Source organism: Eublepharis macularius, chromosome 10 (genome assembly GCF_028583425.1).
Source record: "Eublepharis macularius isolate TG4126 chromosome 10, MPM_Emac_v1.0, whole genome shotgun sequence".
Taxonomy (NCBI): domain Eukaryota; kingdom Metazoa; phylum Chordata; class Lepidosauria; order Squamata; family Eublepharidae; genus Eublepharis; species Eublepharis macularius.
The window spans coordinates 34623277-34644882 of record NC_072799.1 but is presented as its reverse complement, the minus strand read 5'-3'; the positions used below and the strand labels follow the sequence as shown (position 1 = coordinate 34644882).

At 44.0% G+C, this 21606-nt stretch overlaps 1 protein-coding gene across 1 annotated transcript in view; it reads right to left on the bottom strand.

Moving 5' to 3' along the window:
* The window catches only part of ANK2 (ankyrin 2), a 395088-nt gene that overhangs the window by 52530 nt on the left and 320952 nt on the right, over positions 1 to 21606 (bottom strand). The window contains exons 26-32 of the mRNA XM_054989621.1: positions 19923 to 20025; positions 19071 to 19174; positions 11391 to 11432; positions 10643 to 10678; positions 7661 to 7885; positions 4491 to 4589; positions 3240 to 3394 (exon numbers count right to left, since the gene is read on the bottom strand). Of these exons, the coding sequence (XP_054845596.1) occupies positions 3240 to 3394; positions 4491 to 4589; positions 7661 to 7885; positions 10643 to 10678; positions 11391 to 11432; positions 19071 to 19174; positions 19923 to 20025 (764 nt within the window). The remainder of the gene's footprint in view (positions 1 to 3239; positions 3395 to 4490; positions 4590 to 7660; positions 7886 to 10642; positions 10679 to 11390; positions 11433 to 19070; positions 19175 to 19922; positions 20026 to 21606) is intronic.

The following is a 21606-nucleotide window of genomic DNA, read 5'->3' as shown; positions in this document are numbered from 1 at the left end:
GTCCTCTACACTACAAACACACGTATGAAGCACTGGAGGTGACCCACCTAAGAGTTCCCAGTCCACAGTCCGAAGACCTCTGGTCTAAAGGAAATGGCCTTAAAATCACATACTTATGGATAATGCTGAATGAAATTAGGGAGAGGAGGTAAGGGATAAAAACAAAGTGTGTTTCTTTCTGATTATAAAAATATCAGAGCTCGGTTCTAGTCTTCCCAACACTTCAAATCAGTTGATTTGGCGCTCTACTTCAATCCTGTGGGTACAATCCACTGCTGGCTTCTCCACAAAGTCACTTCCATTTAAAAACAAATGTATGGCAACATAATCTGCCTATAAGAGCCCTGTGGCGCAGAGCGGTAAGCAGCAGTACTGCAGCTCAAACTCTGCCTGCGACCTGAGTTTGATCCTGGCAGAAGCCAGGTTCAGGTAGCCGGCTCAAGGTTGACTCGGCCTTCCATCCTTCCGAGGTCAGTAAAATGAGTACTCAGTTTCCTGGGGGTAAAGTGTAGATGACTGGGTAAGTCAATGGCAAACCACCCCGTAAAAAGTCTGCCAAGAAAACGTCATGATGCGACATCCCCCCATGGGTCAGTAATGACTCGGTGCTTGCACAGGGGACTACCTTTACCTAGGTCGAATCCACATTCACCCATTACCCGCATGTTTATCGGATATCTTCCGTTTGCCTCCAATCCGTGATTTTTTCCTCTTCGTTCACATCCCTGCTTCCAATCCGCCTTTCTCACGCACCCCTCCGGTCACACGGCTGCTCGAAAACTGCTTTTTTGGGCGGGACCTTTTTTCCCCGCCCATTTTTTAAAAAATTTTTTGAGCTCACTTTTCCATTATTTCGATCTTGTGTTATAAAGAAACATCATTGAAGATAATGATGCCTCTCTTTCCCCCACTGACAGCACTGATGGCTCTTCCGTTTCTTTTTTGGAAATTTTGAAGCATGCGGGAAGCTTTCGTGGGCATTTCCTATGCAGGACAGTTCAGTGCTCAAATTTTACTGAAGTTTCACAAAGCCAAGCTTTGGGCGGGTTCAGGCCGGTCAGTCACTTTGGATGAAGAGGCTGGTTTGAAAGGTGGTTTGAAAGGTGCAGTTTGAAAGGCTTGTTTGAAAGGTGCGGGTTGCATGTCTGTGCGAGTGGAGCATGCCGAGACGCCACCGAGCCGTCCGCTCCCCCTTCCCCCCTCTCCAAGACTGGAGCGGCAGCGCCTGCGGGGTCAAGCCGGCTTGGTGGCCAGAGGGCCGTTTACCCCAAGGGGGGAAGGCTGCACCCTCTCCCCTCCCGCGGACCGCCGCACTGATGGGCGACCTCGCAGGGGCAGGCGCCCCGCGAGCTGGGCCTTTGCGTGGCGAGCGCCTGAGCCGGAGCGCCCACAGTGGAGAGGGCGCCTCACAGCGCAGCGCATCCTCGCCCCCCGGCAGTGCAGCACTGGCTCACTGCAGAGAGAGGCTTGGAGGGACGCGGCTGTCTCCTCGGCCGGCATCCCCGCCCGCCGCCGGGGCAGCAGTTTTTAAAATCCCTGTTCGTCTTCAGCCCCCCTCCGCGGATGTGCCAGCCCACGGGCCAAGCCACCTTTGCTGTCCCGGCAGCCCCCGCAAGCCCCGCCGTTCGGCTCAGCTGGGGATGCCTTGGCCAGTCCCTTCTCCGCTCTGAGCCGGGAGCCTCCAGCTGTGCCTGGGCTTCGACTCGGTCTGCTGGGCACCTTCTTGACCCCGGCGGGAGAGGAGGCGAGTGATGAGCCCGCCGGCTTCCCAGCGCCTCCAGCCCCGCCGCTGGGGCGGCCCTCAGCAGCGACTGTTTTCTTTATTTTGAATGATTGATTCACTGTAATTTCGATATTACAGTAATATAAAATAAAAAAATAAAAAACAGTTAAAAAGGAAGTTTTGCGAGTCCGTTCTGAGGATGGATTCACCCCAAAATGATTTTTCAAACTACCAGATTTGATTCAGAAACAGCATAATCAATAAATCCAATGCTATGAAGTCAAAAACAGTCTTTTGCAGATTACGGAGCACTTGCAAGTTGAATCAGCCAATAGGAACTCTCGGAACGGCCGGAGAGACAGGAAGGGGGGTGGTTTTTAAAAAAACCGCGTAAATTGCGCATTGGACCGTTCACGGCCACCGTGAAACTCCCGTTGAAAAACTGTGACCACATATTCGGGAGAAATGCGAATGAAATGCGTCTGTTTAATGAGGTAATGTGACCAGCACTCGGGATTGCGGGGAGAATGCGGGGAAAACGCGGAAAAAAAGAAGTAATGTGGATTTGGCCCTAATCTGCCTATAGTTTGTTCACATCAGCTATAAGTAGAGAAAATTCTGTACTCCCAAAGATTTCATGTAATTTTGATTTCAAATAGAGAAACTGAACTTGGTACAGGGAAATTTGAGTATCATTTAATAAAATGGGGAAAACCTAAAGGGGAAACCTCCCATTTAAAATTGCAGGGAAATTTGATTATTTTTCCCATAAGCTATGGCAAACTACATATGCCCGTTAATGTTTTACTTGTCTTTAACTACTGATGCCATAAATGAATGGACAGACACTATAGAATTTGGATCCTACGACTCCATTTCACTCAGGTGGATCCTTTGGCTCTCTTCTGCTCATCCTTCCTTTAATTGAGAAAGACTTGGCAGAAGACAGTCCAAGAAGACAACTAAGCAGAACGAACTTCTGGGCTTCAACATCATAACCAGCCAGTCTGAAAACGTGATTGGACTTGGGACCTGGGTATGGTCATCTTTGTATCCATTGAACTACATGGCACCACATGCTTACAGGAGAGTTTGCTTACAGGAGAGTTACCAGTATGAGAACCAGGGCTTTTTTTCTGGGAAAAGAGGTGGTGGAACTCAGTGGGTTGCCCTCGGAGAAAATGGCCACATGGCTGGTGGCCCCGCCCCCTGATCTCCAGACAGAGGGCAGTTTAGATTGCCCTCTGTGCCGCTCAGCGGCGCGGACGGCAATCTCAACTCCCCTCTGTCTGGAGATCAGGGGGCGGGGCCACCAGCCATGTGACCATTTTCAAGAGGTTCCGGAACTCCGTTCCACTGCGTTCCAGCTGAAAAAAAGCCCTGATGAGATCTGATCAGAAAATACATACAGCATGTTATTTGTGGTTGCAGAACAGCTGTAAAACAAAAAGTCTGCTTTTATTTCATTTCTGTGGGTTTCAAATTTTCCTTGCTTCTAGCCTATCAAAATGGGTACCTTCATCCATCCCATTCAGGATTTCATTCAGCTCATCTTCTGTATATTCACAGAAGTGTTCCTTCCAGTTGTCTCCATTCTCACTGCGCAGGATCACCAGTTCCCTTTCTTTCCCACGTAGAGCCGCAAAGTGAGGGATCTCGACAATCACAGGCCTATTACAGCAACACAGCATGTTAATAAAAGACAACAACAAGGAAGCAACTAGATATGGATTTGTTCAGTCTGTTACAAAGTGACCTGGAATTCTACCTGCTTCTTTGCCATTCCTGAATGCAATCCTGAAAAATGCACACTAGTAACACTTTGGCATTGTCGCTTGTAGTAGAACCAATGAATCCTTCCCATTTCTTTTGACACAGTAACGGTAGAACTTGCTAAAATGACAGGGGCGTGTATGAAGTCTGCAGATTTTTTTAAAAAATAAGGTCCTCACAATTGAAGTTTTGTTTTGATGCATGGAAGCCTGTACAATCAACATTGTCAAGCAGAATCTACTGCTGCCAGTATATATCTATATATATAATCTATATGGACACCTTAAAGAAAAGTTATGATCTTATACTAGTGGAAAAAACAGATGTATTCAAGCAGTTGTCATTAATTTGCATTGATTTTAAATTAGCATTCTGTTTCATTATTCCAGGAAAAGGCCCAACATACAAAGGCTCTGCATTTCTACTAGTGCAAAGATCAAAATTTTGCTCATTGTGAACATACAGAAAGTGTATATACATAAGATATATATGGTTATACTATCCAGTTTGATAGAAAGTATGACTATATTGTATTCAATAGTCTTAACTAAACAAATCACATCAGCCATTCTGTATGCAGATGTCATCATGCTAGGTACTATGTTATATTCAACATATAACATATTGTTGCTCCTGTTTTGGTGGCAATGGAGGCAAAAAAAAAGTTTACAGTAGATTCCTTCAGTTCCAATCCAGGTTGCTTTGCTACAGACATTGAATACGTAACAGCTATAACAACATTTTACAACTAAGAAGTTCTCATGCTAAAACAAAAATGAAGGTCAAGGAACTTTAAGAAAAGGTACAAACATATCACCAAAACAAAAACAACATATCACAGGGGCTGGAAAATGATCTACTAAAGGTTGGGTATACAAATTTAAAATCATAGAAAGGGGACAATGTCATGTGCACAATGACATAATAAATAATATTGCAGAAGGAGAAGAATGGGGAGGCCAGCATCCATCAATTTGTTTTAAGTCTCTCCTACCCAAGAAATTTGGTCCCAGGAGGCCCCAGCTGAAGGATTCGGCTGACCAAACTTTCTCCCTCATTAAGTGGGGGAGGAGCCGTAGGCAGGTGAAGTTTACTGAGTACATCCAAAGCAGCAGTGAAAAAAAGAAAATAAATAAACTTTATGTTTTTTTCCAGAACCCGTTACCACTGTCTGCTCAGAGTGGAATTAGGCTGTACACTGAACAAGTTTCTGCCTTGATTTGTTTAGAATTAATAAAATAAGCCACCATGGATTAGAATCTGATCTTGTCCTTGTTAGGTTCACTGATATGTTAACCTTGCTTCTGATATTAATGGGAGCAAGATCCAGTTATATTGATGCATTACAGTAAGGCTTGGCTTGGCAGGAAGTGTTCAGTGACTCTAATTTCACTGCCAGGACGCCACCCAGAAAAGTGCCCAGCAGTACAAGATAAACCCTTGAGAAACAGTATGAAAACTCCTATCACATATAGAGTTTTCCTTAATATTCCTTGACTGAAAAGGAAATAATGTTGAACGTACTGTGACTCTATTTGGAAACAGATGCAGCAGTTTAATAGAACAAGGGTAAATTCAATTTGGGTTTGAAGTTTTGTTTTTAAGATCTAGTTCTGAAGATAATGTCAAAAGAAGGGAGTTTCATGTAAATATCGAGATGCAATCCTTCCATTATAGATGTACGAGTAGGAACCTGCAAAGACTTGATGGGAGCATCTCATTTCTCCCTGTCCAACTATTTCCTCTTTCCCTTCCTCGAAAGTCCCCACTGTCTCTTCCTTTTTCTTTTTTCCTTTTCTCTTTCCACCCACTGGCCAACCTATACATGTATTAAGTTCTCCCTCCTTCCCTACCCCTGGCAGTTTCTGCTGGGGAAAACTGTAACCCAGTTGGGAGGAGGAGACCCAAAGCAGTTTACATCATTCTCCTCTCTTTCATTTTATCATCAAAACCACCTTGTGAGCAGACAGATTGGGAATGAAAAACCTAGGAAAAGGGCCCGTCCTCTAGTCCCCCTGGCCTCACCCTCAAAGGAGGGAGAGCTAGAGGAAGAGTCAGTTTGCTTGTCCCTGTACCACTCTTCTAAAGTGGGGAGGGAGGGAGGAAGAAGCAGCCTAACCAATTGGCTGGGCACCTCTTTCCACACCTCACATGGGCCTCAGGTGGGCTGGGTGCCATTTACTGTGCCTTGGCTAGGCACAGGTGCTGAGTCCAAGGATTTGCAGGGGGGAGCAGGCTGGGAGCTGCCTCCCTCACCTCATGCAGGGCTCAAGCAGGCCAAGGTGGGAGCTGCCACTAGCTGAGCAGGGCACCACCTCCTTCCTTCCCTTGCATCATTTTGTGTGGACCAAGCCAAGCACCACCCAACTTCCTCACGTCACCTTCTATATGCCAAGCCAGGCACTGCTACCTCCCTCACCTTACCTTGCATAGACCAAGCCAGGTGTCATCACTTCCTTCCCCTTGCCTCATGAGGGCCGAGCCACAGGCCACCAATTCTTTTGCACAGGATGAGCCAGGAGCCACTACTTAGCTTCATGTGAGGTATGAGAGGGCAAGGCACTACCTTCCCTAAGTTGCCTCACACAAAGGGGGCACAGTTGGGCCTTGTTGGCTGGGCTGAGGGGGAGACGAGTGGTCCACCAGGAAGTGTCCTGGTGCTCTTAATGGCCAATCTGTCCCAGGTAAAATAGGCAGAGAATGTGTAAATGGCCCATGGTTGCCCAGTGAGTTTCCACAGCAGAATGGATATTCAAGAAGATCCTAGTCTGAAATCCCAACCGCTACACACACGAGCTATCATGAGGTAGCTCCTGTGAGCCTAGGTGAGTCATCAATCAAGTCACATGGTATCAAGTTGCTCAGCAGTTGCTATCAGGCCTGGCTCTGATGAGTCCTCCCTCAGTATCTAAAACTGTCCTGGAAAGGGCTCTGCATCCTCCCCCTGCTTCTCTAGCAATGGCTACCGAGGGCATCACTTCTTAAAGCTACAAGTTTTCCTTTTATCATTTTGGGTTTTTAAAAACTCCCCAATGTTTTTTTTAAAAGATTTTCAGATTTTCTGTAAACCTGGGGCATTTTCAGGTTTTCAAATTTGTCCTGATTGTTCATGGCTCCAGTCTCCAGCTTTAAGATTCCTCAAATTCAGCCAGGTTGAAAATTTGATATATTGATATCTGCTTATACTTTTAGGTTCAGGAATCTTCTGGTTCCTCTAATGAAATACAGCAAGAACAAAAATTATGGGGGGAAATAACTGATGTTCACCCCACTCACCCTTCCTGGCTAAGTCACATCCTGTTCCTTCTCTAATCTCATCCTCCAGAGCTAATGTCAGTTAAGAAAAAAATATCTGAATAACTGGGTCTGGTTGGCCTTTAGCATATTTGCTTTGCTTCATAGCAGATTTAAGCTGTTCCCCTTTTGCATCTTCATCCTTTTGTCTGTTCGCAGCAGAAGCCATTCACTTTAAGCAGAAGGGTATCTTTTGATCATCCATTTTTGGATGCCACCATTGGTAAGGGGGGTGGGGGTGGGGATTGCTGATAAAATAAAAGTGTTAAACTGCTAATTTCAGCAGGAAAAATTTAAAAACAAGTGCAGGTCTGATCTTTTCAATGGGTTACTGCAATACACAGATGACAGAAAATTTCCAAGTTAGGCTATTGCCACAGCCCCAGAAAAATCACGGGTTTGTGCTTCCTAGGCAGTCTGAAACAATGACAAAATTACCTACAGAGAGAACCTCTTGAAAATAGCTTCAGGTTGCATTGTAGCTCTCAACAGGAATTCATTCACTTCTACAACACAACTGTGATTTGTTATCCAAACTTAAAAGTGAAGTATCTAATTAATTGCTTTATGGTTGTAAAGTGATTCTGCTTTAACAACTCTGTACAGATTAAACAGACTTGCTCCAGGATGCACACCACACCTTGAGCTGTAGTTGTCACTCAGCACTTTAAATAAAAAGGCATTCAAGGTATCTAAATTACTGCTGGCCTAACCGTGTTTCGCCTTGCACTGCAGAGCCATCACATTATAACAAATTTGCTTTTTCACTTCTAGAGCTGAACTGCTAAACTACCCTAGGTTGTATCATAAATAAAAGAAATAATTTCATGTCAATTTTGGTTTTATTTTTCAGCAATCAAAAAGTCTTACCCAAGGAACTGAGCGCCTGAGGGTCCAACTTCAATCAGACGGCTAGCTAGACCTTCTCCTTCCACCATGGGGGGCATTGTGGCCAGTCTGTGGCGCTTGACCAGCCTGCAGGTGACTCGTGTTGGAGCAGTGCATTTCCGAGGGGGAATAATAATTCGAAGTCCATTGTGTCTGCAACCCCGCATAGCTCCACCTCGAGCGTCTACCATGAAACTGACCAGGAAACTGAAAATTGGGAAGGAGCATTAGGTATGATTGGGAGGTAAACCTTAATGTATGCTATACATATTTTTTCCTTCCGTTTAATAAACTACGTATATACATACTGGCCATTTCTAATGGTCAAAGGTAACAATACTGAGGTATATATATATCCGTTCCGTTCTGCCTAATCCCCTAGCTTGAAAAAAATCTTATTAATTGCACCAATATTTCGTATATCTTTTTTTTTTTTTGGAAAAGCAAAATTAGAAGTAAGTGTGCAAGGAAGAAATATATATATATATAGAGTATGGCAATGGAAGATAATGACGATACATGTAGATATCAGTATCTGCTATACCTACAGTATTGTAGGGTCTGCAAATAACTAGTTGCAGTAGATGGCACTATAGAATCACCACACCCATCATTAGAATTGTCCTTGGGTATATGATCCTCGGCTATTTGACATATTTCTGCCATCTGTATAATTAAATAAGCTAGATATTCATATTAATTTGAATATAAAAAGCATTTAGTAAACCAGAAATAAAGTGCAGCATAGTGTATGTAGGAAGAAATTTAGCCAGCAATTTTAGTTGCTTTTTGTTAGCTAAGAATCATGCTGCTCATACACTATTCAATGCTGTATTCAATTACTTCCTTCTGCTTCTCCATTTCAGCGGAGAAAGTCTCCTTTGGAGATAGACACGGACTCCAATTTGTTGGAAGAACTCTGAACAGCAAAGATTCTAGGAGGCTCCATTAAAGCTCTGTAGGCCTTTTAAAAAGTTGTACCTGAATTGTAAACCTCTATTGTTTTTTATTGTGGCCATAGGATAGGTGGATGGACAAACGCCACCCCATTTCCCTATCTCAGCTGGTTTAGTTCCTTTTTTCTTTCCTTGCTTACTCAGCACCAATAAAACTTTATATAAATATCTTTTGTAAGCACCTTATATCAAAAAACAAATGCAATTTGTCATTTTTACACCAGCCTTCAGCTTTTCCCAGTCAGCTCCACATACAAATTACACCCAGCAGTCCAACTAAATCACAAATGAGACTGCTGATCAGGAGCCTGCAATCGGCTACCCTGCCGTGCCTTTTGGATGCCGTATGAAGATTTTTTTGCTGCCCTCCTCTAGGACTTTTCCCTAGTAGATCTCTTGCCCATTAATATTTGCATGAAAGAACAAGCCTGGGGAGAAAAAAAACCTCCACTGCAACTGCTCTTCAGAAAGTAAGGGGAATCTCACGTTTGAAGATAATCAACTAAAGCAAAAAGTCCTACATCTTAACTCAATATGTACAATAGGAAGGACCATACAAGATTTTTCCAAAAGTGTTTTATTTCATAGCTGCAGAACTGCTTTTTTACTTATAATCTGCTGCAGTTACAATAAAACAGACACTGTGTAAAATATCACAGTATGTATACATATTTGTATGTAGACACACAGAGACAAATGTACGCGCGCACACACAGACACCAAGGAGCTGGCCCAGCATTAACTAAATAAGCACAACTCTCCCATGGCAGAAGGGTTGTTGACGGCAGCAGGTAATTCCTATATATGAAGTAGGGCACACAGAAGGATAAACACAGAGTGTGACATCTAGTGATAAATATAAGCTAGATGCTTTCTAGGACTCTCAGCTGCACAGCCATGCAAATGCAATCCCACTAGAACAAAGGAAAACTTGCTTATGCCCTTCTTACATCTCAAGTGGAAGCACAAACATGATTACCCCCCCCCGCCCCACTACACACAGATGCAAACTGTTCAGACAGGATGGTGCATTCAAGTTAGTTTGGGCGGGCAGGCATGCTTGTTGCCATGTAGTTGAAGAAAGCAGTCCTCATTGAACTATATCGACCACAGCCCTACATGAAAGATCTTCCAATTAATCACAGTTACTATTTGATGCAGGAAAACAAGGAAATAGCAGCAGTCAGAGTTAGTAACAGAGGGAAATATTAGCTACAAAACAGTTTGATCAGATTGGTTCAACACTTCTTGAGTGTACAAATAGTGGGACAGAATTTTAGATAGGCAGCAAAAACAAAGAGACCATTCAAATGCTTACTTATACTTAATGGGAGTCGAAACTTTGATAAAGGCTGTAGAAAGTAACCCAATCTGATCTATGTGCTATTAAGGACAAGCCATATTGTCTGCAAAACGTACAGTCTGATGCTTAGTTATGCACAATTATGTCTCTAATGCATGTCTAACTAAGCAAAGGCTTGGAAACAACAATTTAATAGTTTGAGCAATTTGCAAAGTGGCTACAACTTATTACTTGATGGACATAAGAAGTTTCTGATGAAAAGCAGAAAAAAGACTGCTAGTTTACAATGCACACCCTTTGAAATGCTATTTTATAGCCTATTTCATTGCAGAGCGAATTTTGTTTCCCTAGAACACATAAATGTAAAATATAAAGTAAATTTCCAATTAAATTAAGTAACCAAGTAAATTCAGATACCAAATGTCTTTCAAACTTTTTTTAGAGTGGTTTATGAAAAGGATTGCATTTGAGAAGATCCTGGGGGCTTCTTATGGGCTTGTACTGTACTTTCCTTCTAGTCTACAAAGGGAGTTCTTAAATAGTATCAGTAATAATGCCAATAGACAGGCAGAAATCTTTCTCCTACACTAAACAATGAATGGTATCAGTGTACCAGAGCATCCTGAAGTGGATGAACAAAGAAGAAAAGGAAGAGTGAAAGAAAATATTAAAAATGAAATTATATATATATATATATAAGTTCACCTGCTGTTGTCATGGTCAAAACATGGAGAGGAGTGGCTGCAACAGAAGAGATAATTTAGCAGAACGAAAAAAGAATGGATAATGAAATAAAAGGAGGAAGAAAAGATGCTTTTACCTACTAACAGAAAGATGTAAAATGACTATGTTAACATAGATTATAGAGAGTATACACAGCAGAGTTTGCCTGAAACAGATGTCCCTCTCTGTATAAACTTGAACTCTCCACTGAATGCGACGAGTACTCAGGAATATGGAATAGATCTAAATGTTATTCCATCCCCATCTGATTGATGTCACCCTGTGTTTGATTGCATGCCTAATTTCATTTCCATTCCTCATTCCAGATTCATATATTTGAAACTCTGAAGCATGGGTGTGTGTATCTTGCATCTTTTTATCGTTACAAGTTGCTCACATTGACCTTGAGTATTTTTCAGGTATTTGAAACTGATGATTGTTATTTGTTACAAGCTTCTCTTCCATGATCAGATTTTCTCACAAAGTCTTCCTTAAATTCCTTCCTCCCATGTTACATTGATCTCTCATGAATGAGACTTCCCATGTGAGCATTTATTGCTTCATATAAACACAGTAAAATCAGCAGGTGGTTTTTCAAAAGACGAGAAACATTTTATTTAAAATTGTTGCTAATAACTTTTAGTTGGTAGCTGCTAGGTCCTGTTTTCGCTGCCATTTGTAGGGGGAATGGGAAACACCATGTTGGGGAAAAACAAGAAATAATGTTTACCTTGTTAGCAATGATCCAATCTCCTTTTTTGAAGACAGGCAGCTAAGAATGATAACTCTAATTATTTGTCAATTTCAATACTTGTTCTTCACTATCGCTCCTCTCTCCCTTTCCCCCCCATGACAAAATCGGGCAAATTTTGAAAATCCTAGGATTCTAAATAATAAACTGTACTGAGACAACTTTTCACAATTAAAACGCTTGAAATTAAGTATTATGTATTTGGTACCAGCTATTTTAAAATTCTAAACCCAGTGTAACCTGGTAGATCAGTAGAGAATGGAAGATTTTTTCACTTACCGTGAAGCTTCCTTTCTCGGTGGTCCAGGAGTGGGGCAGTCAAGACCTCTGGGTAGCTCCTCCTCCGTCTCTTACGCAGGGCCGGACAGATCTGCGATCCTAGGGGGAGGGGCTCCCAGGCAGCTCAGTTCCTTTTCAAGCCCTTGTTGACTCCCCATACAGTTCGTTCCCAGGCTGCCACCAACCTGCTTCAAAACACTATAACAGCAACTGATGAACTATCCAATAACGTAACAGTGTAAACCACACACTCACAACAAGTAACCTAGACCAAGTTGACAACTTGCTCCGTCTGCTCTTGTGTCCTATATGACTGCTTCAACTAACCCCTTTCCTGATTGGGTGGGATTGTGACTGCCCCACTCCTGGACCACCGAGAAAGGAAGCTTCACGGTAAGTGAAAAAATCTTCCATTCTCCAGTGGTCCGGAGTGGGGCAGTCAAGACCTCTGGGATGTATGCTTAGCAGTGTTCCATTTGGGCGGGTAACTTAGGAGTCTAGTACGTGCTGTAGCACCCTCCTGCCGAAGGCTGCGTCGGAAGACGCAATCTGATCTATTCTATAGTGCCTAGTGAAAGTGTGAACTGACTTCCAGGTTGCAGCCTTACATATCTTCTCCAAGGATGGAAAGGATCTATACGCCGCTGAGGCGGCCGTCCCTCTAAGGGAATGAGCCGTGATGCCTTCCGGGGGCGAAAGGTTCCTGGCTTTGTACGCTAACCCTATGCACTCCCTGATCCACCTACTGAGTGTCGAAGTTGTGACTTTTCCGCCCATGGAGTTCCGCCTATATGAAACAAACATGCTCTCCCCTTTACGAAATTGCTTAGTCCTGTCTATATAGAAGCTCAGAGCCCTTCTCACGTCTAGCCTGTGCCACTCCTTTTCCTTATCATGCTTGGGATTAGTACAAAAGGAGGGCAAAACGATGTCCTCCCCTCTATGGAAGGAGGAGTTTACCTTAGGAATAAAGGCAGGATCCGTTCTCAACACTACCTTATCCTGGTGGAAAATACATAGATCCCTGTTTACAGAAAGCGCCCCTATCTCTGATACCCTTCTAGCTGAGGTCAGACCCACCAGAAAGACTGTCTTAAGAGTCAGATTCTTCAGAGAACAAGTTGCCATTGGTTCAAAGGGCTCTCTAGTGAGTGCGTTCAACACTAAGTTCAAGTTCCATGTAGGAAAACGATGCACTTGAGGTGGATTCAGCAAAGTAGTCCCTCTCAGGAACCTCTTGACGTGGGGGTGTGTAGTCAGAGATGTCCCGGACTTGGTTCCCCTAATGGCCGAGATCGCTGCCACCTGCCGCTTCAGCGTGCTTGTACTGAGTCCTTTGTCCAAACCATCTTGCAGGAACAGGAGGACCTGCTTCACTGTAGCTGACATGGGGTCTTTGTCATTCTTAATGCACCATTCATTGAAAATTTTCCATGTTTTATTATAGCTCTTGTTAGTAGATACTTTCCTTGAAGCTAACATCGTGGAAATCACCCTTTCTGAATATCCTAAATCCCGAAGTTGACCATGTTCAATCTCCAAGCCGTCAGCCTTAGAGATGCAGGATCTGGGTGCCGGATCTTCCCTTGTGTCAGAAGATCTTCCCTGCACGGCAGAGACCACGGTTGCCCCCGAGCCATCCTCTTGAGGTCCTGGAACCATGGCCTCCGTGGCCAGAACGGCGTAATCAGAATGACGTCCGCCTTCTGATCGAGGATCTTCTGAAGCACCCTGTGTATTATCTTCGGAGGGGGAAAGGCGTAAAGAAGGCATTTCGGCCACTCCTGAGTCAGCGCATCGACTCCCATTGCCTCTGGCTCGCTGTACCTCGAGAAGAACTGAGGCACCTGCCTGTTCCCCACAGAAGCGAAGAGGTCCACTCCCGGGGTGCCGAACCTCTGGCAAATCAGTGCAAATACTTGTTTGTTCAGAGCCCATTCTGATTGGTCGAGTCTGTTCCGACTCAGCCAGTCCGCCGTGGTGTTCTGTTGTCCTGCGATATGACTGGCTCTTATTGACTGCACTCTGCTTTCCGCCCAGGAGAAGATCCTCTCTGCCTCCTGGTTCAGAAGCTTGGACTTGGTGCCTCCCTGCCGGTTTATGTAGGCCTTTGCTGTCATATTGTCGGTGAGTACCATCACGTGACTGTCCTGTAGGGCGTTTTCGAACTCCAGTAGCCCGTTCCTTATGGCTTTGAGCTCCAGAAAATTTATACTTGCTTCTTTCTCCTCGGGAAGCCACTCTCCTTGAGCCACTCTGCCCTTTATGTGGGCTCCCCAGCCTAACAGACTTGCGTCTGTAGTCATGGGTATCCTGCTCGGTTCCCTGAGCGGAGATCCTTCCGCAAATCTGCTTGCATCCAGCCACCAGTCCAATGCCCTGGACAACGACTGAGGGATCCGCACCAGCCTGTGCTGTTTGTGGCAAATCACGCGTTGGTATGGACGTAGAAACCGTTGCAGTGGCCTGGTGTGGAATCTGGCCCATTGCAGTGTGTCCTGGCAGGACACCAACATGCCTTGCAGCTTTGCCAGTTGCATTATCTCCACTGGTTTGCCCGCTTGCACTTCCTTGATTAAGGACAGAATTTTTTGTTGTCTCTCCGGTGATACAAAGGCTTTGTCCAATACTGTGTCCACTGTAACTCCCAAGTGGACGATCCTCTGAGTAGGGAGCAAGATGCTCTTTTGCCGGTTCACAATAAAGCCGTGATCCTCCAGGCAATCCAAGGTCCTTGTGACCGCTGTCTGTGCTGCTTGTAGGGACGGCGCCTTTATCAGGATGTCGTCGAGGTACGGGGACAGGGCAATGCCCTGGACTCTGAGGAAGGCCACCAGCGTTACCAGCACCTTGGTGAACACTCTTGGTGCAGATTTCAGGCCAAAGGGGAGAGCCCTGTACTGGAAATGCTCCCCGTCGTAGGCGAAACGTAAGTACCTCCTGTGAGATGGTCGCATAGGGATGTGCAAATAGGCCTCTGACAAATCGATGGATGCCAGGAAGTCCCCCTGCTGTATGGCTCCGGTGGTGGACTTCATCGTTTCCATTTTGAACTTTCTGTCCTTTATGTGAAGGTTCAGCCACTTGAGGTCCAGAATGGCCCTGATCTCCCCGTTCTTCTTCGGGACGATGAAGAAAATAGAATACACCCCTTGTCTCTTGAATTGTGTGGGTACTGGTTCTATCGCCTCGATCTGCAACAGGTGCTTGATAGCCTGTTTCATTTTCTGATGTTTGTGTTGCGACCGGCTGCGAAACACTTGAATGAAGCGTCTGGTTGGCACCTCCTCGAATTCCAAGGAATAGCCCTTGGATACCGTCTCCAGTACCCACCTGTTGGATACTGTTCGTCTCCATTGGGGTGCAAAGGCTTGAAGACGACCTCCAATCTGGTTTGACTTCCCCTGACACGGATAGTCATGCTTGATTGTTCTTTTTCTGTCCTTTGGATTGGGTGACTGATTTCCTGAAGGCAAATGGTCTGGCATCCGATCTCGGCTTGGTTTGCCACCTGTTCCTGAAAGGTCTTTCGGAGTTCTGTCTGGATGTTCTTCTGAAGTCTCGAAAGGAATGCCTTCCTTTATACCTCGTGTCCCTTCTCTTGGATGGCAGCACCTTCTTCTTTTCAGCGTTTTCCACTAAATATTTGTCCAAGGCTTCACCGAAAAGTTTGGAACCCGTGTACGGAATCGCTGCCACCCTGCTACGAGCTTGTTGGTCCACATCCCAGCTCCTCAGCCACGTGTTCCTACGGGCTGCCACGTTGAAGCCCATGGCTCTAGAAGACATTTGGAATGAGTCCAAGGTGGCGTCCGCTGCGAATGCTGCTGCCAGGGCTATTTTCTTCACTTCATTTTTAATTTCCTTAGGGACTTCTCTGCCTGCCGCTGCCAGATCTGAGGCCCAGGTATAGGCCGCCCTAGCAAACAAGGACCCAGTTGCTGAGGATCTTAGAGACGCTGCTGATGCCTCGAAGTCCCTGCGCAGGGCCTGTTCGATCTTCTTGTCTGATGGGTCCTTAGGCATGCCCTCAGTATCCATGGGCAGAACCGAGGTGGTAGCTAGACTGGTAACTGGGTCATCCACGATCGGCAGCTTGATCTTTCTAGCATCCTCTGGGTTCCAGGAGTAGAATTTGTGAAAAACTGATTGATACAGTTTAGGTTTTGCTGGATTATCCCATTCCATTTTCAAGACGTCGTGGAAAATAGCAGGTAAGGGCACCCCTGAGTGTTTAGGCCCCATCTTAGGTAAGGCTCTCTCCAGACCTTGGGGGTAGGAGGATTCCGTCTCCTCTTTACCTGCAATAGACTGTGATATCTCCAGAGTTCTTAATACCTTTGAAAGCAACTTAGAATACATATCAGGAGGGAAAAGCCTAGATTGCATTTGGCTAGTATCCACCTCCTCCTCCTCAGATAGCTCCCCTTCTTCACTCCCTGAGGACTTGTGGGATGATTCTGAATCTTCCAGGGGGACATCTGAGTCACTGGAGTCTTCATCCTCCCACTCCCTTAGTTTTCTCTTTTTGGTTTTAACTAGGGTAGTGGGTTCTGCACGCCTTTTCCCTTTGGAGGTACTTGGCTGTTTGCCTTTCTTATGGGAAACTGGCTTCAGATTCTTGACTGCATCGTCTATTCCTTTCTTAATCTCAGCTTGCAGCCAGGCTAAGATATTTGCCTTTGCATCTGGGCCTGCAAGATCCGGGTCACTGCCCCCCAGGCTTTCCCCTTGAGAAGGGTGTAGCTGCCTTGTTAACTTTGGGGACTCCATGCTGCTTAAAGCGGATTCAGCCACTTGTTGCTCTGCTGTACTGGCCTGTGACGTCATTCCCGCCAAATCTTCCCGCCTAAATGGAAGAGAAGCGTAGGCGGGCATTACAATGCAGCCAGAGCCTAATAACCCCACATCCCTCAATCCGCAGGAATTAGGGGACAAATAAGCAAGCATTGACCCTCCTCAGCTTCCAAAGGCTACAAAATGATCAGTTTGCACCATTCAGGCCAAAGGCAATCAGGCTGCCATTAACTGGACTGGGCCTAAGAAGGGGGAACTCAAGGGAAAGAAACCTCCGGTTTTCTCTTTTTTATATAGCCGTTTCTGTCCCCGTGCCGTTTAAGGGCTTACAAGTAGATTCCCCCTCCCCCCTCCCCCGCTTCCTCGAGGTTCCGAGGCCTCTCCACGGGGTCCATCGGAATACTCACGAGCAAGACGCTAAATACGAGGCCGCCGCCGCTCAGAAACCGCGCCGGGCGTCCTTCTCTTCCCGCGGCTTTTCTTCGGCGTTTCCAGCCGTTTGCAAAGTGGCGCCTCCGCAGAAGCCGGGTCCTAGCTTCCTAGGATCGTCGGCTCTGCTGCTCGCTCCCGAGGCCTTCCAGCCTTGCACTCGGAACAGGAGGGGGGGGGAGGGGTTGGAGGAATACTTCCTTCCTTTCCCCAGCGAGCCTGCGTCTCTTTTCTTCTTCCTAGGATCGCTGCTCCCACGGAGCAAAGAAAACTATGTCTGCCTGCAGAGCAGGGCCGGAAAAAACTGAGCTGCCTGGGAGCCCCTCCCCCTAGGATCGCAGATCTGTCCGGCCCTGCGTAAGAGACGGAGGAGGAGCTACCCAGAGGTCTTGACTGCCCCACTCCGGACCACTGGAGAAACTCTGTTTAATCTAGACCAATAGTTTAATCCAGTGTTCCAGAGATGAGCTTTAACATACACACGTAGCTTGCCTGCCTGGAATCCCTTTTGCGTTCATTTCAATGGAAGGAACTGTGTCTGCATTTCACCCCCTTGAGGAGGAGGAAGAAGGTGCCCATGCAACTACTTGTTTGGGACAATTGTATGTAATGTCTCTGCATACAGAATCTCTTATATATCAAACACTTATTTTAAGAGGTAAAATTAACTGAATTCTATTTAATTTTGGTTTACTTTGGTGGTTCAATTTTGTTTAAAAAAATCGAGCTAATGTCAGATGTGGTGTCTAATACCAAAAACATGCAGCTGTCAACTGATAACATTTCCACATGCCAGAATACGTCAGTACTGATGTAAAGACCATCTGTTATTTTAGTCTTTTTCCTCCCCCAACCGCCAGCGTTACACTTTCTAAATCAGATACATATCCAAATCCTTTATAGCTGCTAGTCTGTTACAAATTAAATTTAAGGTATTTAAATCATAATCTAGGGCCTAAAAATGAAAAAAGAAACTCTCAGCTATTCAAGTGGTATAGCATTCATTATATTTGGTTATGAAACCATGTTGATGTGAATAAAGTATCTGTAAAAATGTTTAAATATGTAGTCTTTTAAATGAAAATGCAGACTGCAAGAATCATATTAATAAATTGCACCTTCCAAGGATTGCTAATCAAGTTTCAGGTGGGTAGCTGGTCTGCAGTAGAAGAGTCAAAGTAGAGTCCAATAGCATATTAAAGACCAACAAGATTTCTAGGGGATACGCTTTCGAGAGTGAAGGGAGCTTATACCTTGGAATCTTGTTTGTCTTTACAATGCTACTAAACTCGAATTCTGCTAATCAAGTGGAATTCTCTATTACTCTATAACTGGTCATGAAACAATTCTGCCAGTGATCCAGGATCACATTACTAGTTTATTTTATTAATGTTTTCACACACAGGCCTGATTATGAGCTCACTGGATGCTCTATTGCACATACTGAACTCCTATAAGATTGGGTTTCCCTACTCACCTCAGTGGAAGAGCATATTCACATGTGCAGTGGCATAGGCTATGAACGTGCTTTCTCTATGAAGTTGAGTAGAAAGGCCCATTTAGTTGTAGGACTTTGTGTGTTCTTTAGAGGAAAAGCCTTTTTTAAGCCTTGCACTGTTTTTCTTGTTCACTCTTTTCAATCCTATACCTGTTAACTAGTGAAGATCTCAAAACTGCTAAACACCTGAAATACTACTTCTATCAAATAGTACCAAGACAAAGCCTGTAAACCTCAATTTTCTGAAGCTATTGGCATCTTTCCAGTAAACACTTGCATACAGGTTGAGAGACTGGTATTTGATATATTTGAACTAGTTGAAGACACATCCACACTAACAATTTTAACCAGCTTCAACCATATTTAACTACTGAGGTATCAAAGAAACTCAGGGCAATTTGGTTTTGTGAAAGCATTGAGGATCTCCAACACAGAATCTCCAGTCATTAGGACACCACAATTCCCAGAGTTCTGTGGGAAATACACAGTGGTTATACCTGTTTGAAACTGGTTTAAACTTGGTGTGTGGGTGAACTCTTTAATCAGAATGGTTAGAACTTTTGTATTCAGACAGTAACAGGGTAATACTTGCATCCAAACTAAGCATTAGTACAGACTTTTGAGATTTCAGTGATTGTTTACTTTGGATTCCTTACCCAGAATGAATAGGGCTAGCGGAAATAGTAACATTATCCAGGTTGTCAGGACTCCAGCTTAAGCGATATGAGGTTCTCTCACCTTCTTTGGCCAGTGTGGACACCTGGATATGCAAAACAATGTAAGATTAGAAAGTATCAAATTTCAATTCCAGGGAAAGGCTTGGTTCACTAACAGTTATGAGAAGCTATGAAATTTATGTACTGGGAAAAATCCCTATATTAATTAATTGCCAGTTCTTAAATCCTGCTGGGTCAAGTATACAGGTCTATAAAAAGGGATAAATAAAAAATAAAGTGCATTAACACTAATACATTGTATGACTGCTACATAGGTGAAAATCTATTTAAGTACATAAAAAATATAGTATTTTACAGGACATTTTGTATCACTATATTGCAACCTTGTTTTACAGTAATGTCCTTTCAAAGAAAGTCCCAATCCAACAAAATGATCAGAGACATGGAAAGAAGTATACAAAATAGAACATAAAGATTTCCTCATAGAGAATGTGAATGGTGATTAACCATTGTACTGGAATTCTGTTATTTTAATTTCTAATTTCTACTGAAAGCTGGCTGTTAATATTTTGAAAGATACAGTACATTGATAGATAAATAGATGAAACTGGACAAGCCCCAATAAAATAAATACCTGTGGAATACACACAGAACTGAGAGGGTTGCAGTGCAGTCCTATGCAGAATTATTCCAGCTGTTCGGATTAGATTGTAGTATAGGATTGCACTGCTGGTAGAGTCCAGACAGAGAAAATGCAAAATGACAAATTAAGGGCTACAGTGGTAAAATTACCAGTATGATAGGTCTGTAGAAAGACCATAAAAATCTCACCTGGTGGCTGGGGATGACGATTGTGTCATCAATCATGGTACTGTCCCTCATGTAGGAGGTGTGGCTCAGCGTATGGGACCTGTCTGAACTGAAGGATCGCAGGCTGGTGGGTTGGCAACGTTATCAGCAGTTATCAGATGGTGTTGTGAAGATGGGATTGTGGGCAAAGCAAGGGAGTGAAAAAAGCGTGCCATTAGCAAATATGGTGTAACTTCCAGGGGGGTGGTTTTAGACATCCAGAAAAAACCTTTCACTTTTCCATTTCCACTCTATTGGCTCCTCAGCCATGCCTCTCACTCCCTTTTTTATTAAATCTGATGGAATCCAACCGAATCACATATTGTTCACAGACCAGAGTAGAAATACTTGTACAACTACAACAATACCCTTATACTTAAAAGTAAAAACAACATTGGAATGCCTACTTTACCCTGTTGAAGAAATTATTGTTAATCATAATTTTAAAGAATTATTTAGGAGGGGGATAGCTGAAATTAGTTTGGTGAATATGAATGGTAAATTATATTTTGTCCCCTGGAAGGTACACAGAATAATGATTAATGGCCAGCCATCTGCTTTCTGCGTAATGCAACTGTCTTCCTTTTTACACAAAACAGCATTGGCAAATAAGCAATAAAAACAAGAGCACTGTCACTTTCATATGTACACACACCACTACAGAAAACCATTTACAGGAGCAAAGTGAGGTGCAAAGCAAAAATAAGCTACTTCCACACAACAACTCAAAATCTAATCAGTTGAAGTTTTGCCATCTCGAAAAACACTGACCCCACAAAGCCATATGGGGTTCCTACTACACAATTAGATTCTTCTAAATTTTGTTGGAAAGCTGAAATTTATTACTAGAATAGCATTTATATGTGTGAAGGATTGTGAACAATATTCCTAGAAATATATAATATTGGGAATAGGCCAAGAATATAGTTATAGCTGAGCGGCGTAACTTATCCGGCCAGCGTTAATTTATGAACTCAGCATTAATTGTCAACTGATGCCTAATAGGAATAGATGGATGAATTATGCAAAAGATATTGTGAACTAAAATTTTATAGACTAAAAATAATGCCACAAAGAATGCAATAAAAGAGCTGGTTACATAATAAGAAACGTTCAGCATCATATCACTCAGTAAGCTTTACTCGCAATGGATTGGATCCTATAGTACTGTGAACAGAGCACATTCATGTAAGGAATTTCTGCCACCACCACCTTCTTTCCACTGCAGCTCCCTGTGCCCCAGGAAAAAAACTGCCCCCCTGGATCCAAAGAACTGCATGGGATGTTTGGTGTAGTGGTTAAGAGCGGCAGGTCTCTAATCTGGAGAACCAGGTTTGATTCCCCACTCCTCCTCTTGAAGCCAGCTGGGTGACCTTGGGTCAGTCACAGCTTTCTCAGAGCTCTCTCAGCCCCACCCATCTCACAGGGTGATTGTTGTGAAGATAACAATAACACACTTTGTAAACCGCTCTAAGTGTGGCCTTAAGTTGTCTTGAAGTGCGGTATATAAATCTGTTGTTGTTGTTGTTGTTGTTGTTGTTGTGGAAGCCTGAAGCCAAAAGGGGAATTGCCACCTTACTTCTTGCATGAGGGAGACCCTCAAGAGAAGTTGTGGAGAGGGGCCCAAGGGCCTGTACTGAGAAGGTGAAAGCAGCAAATATTTCTT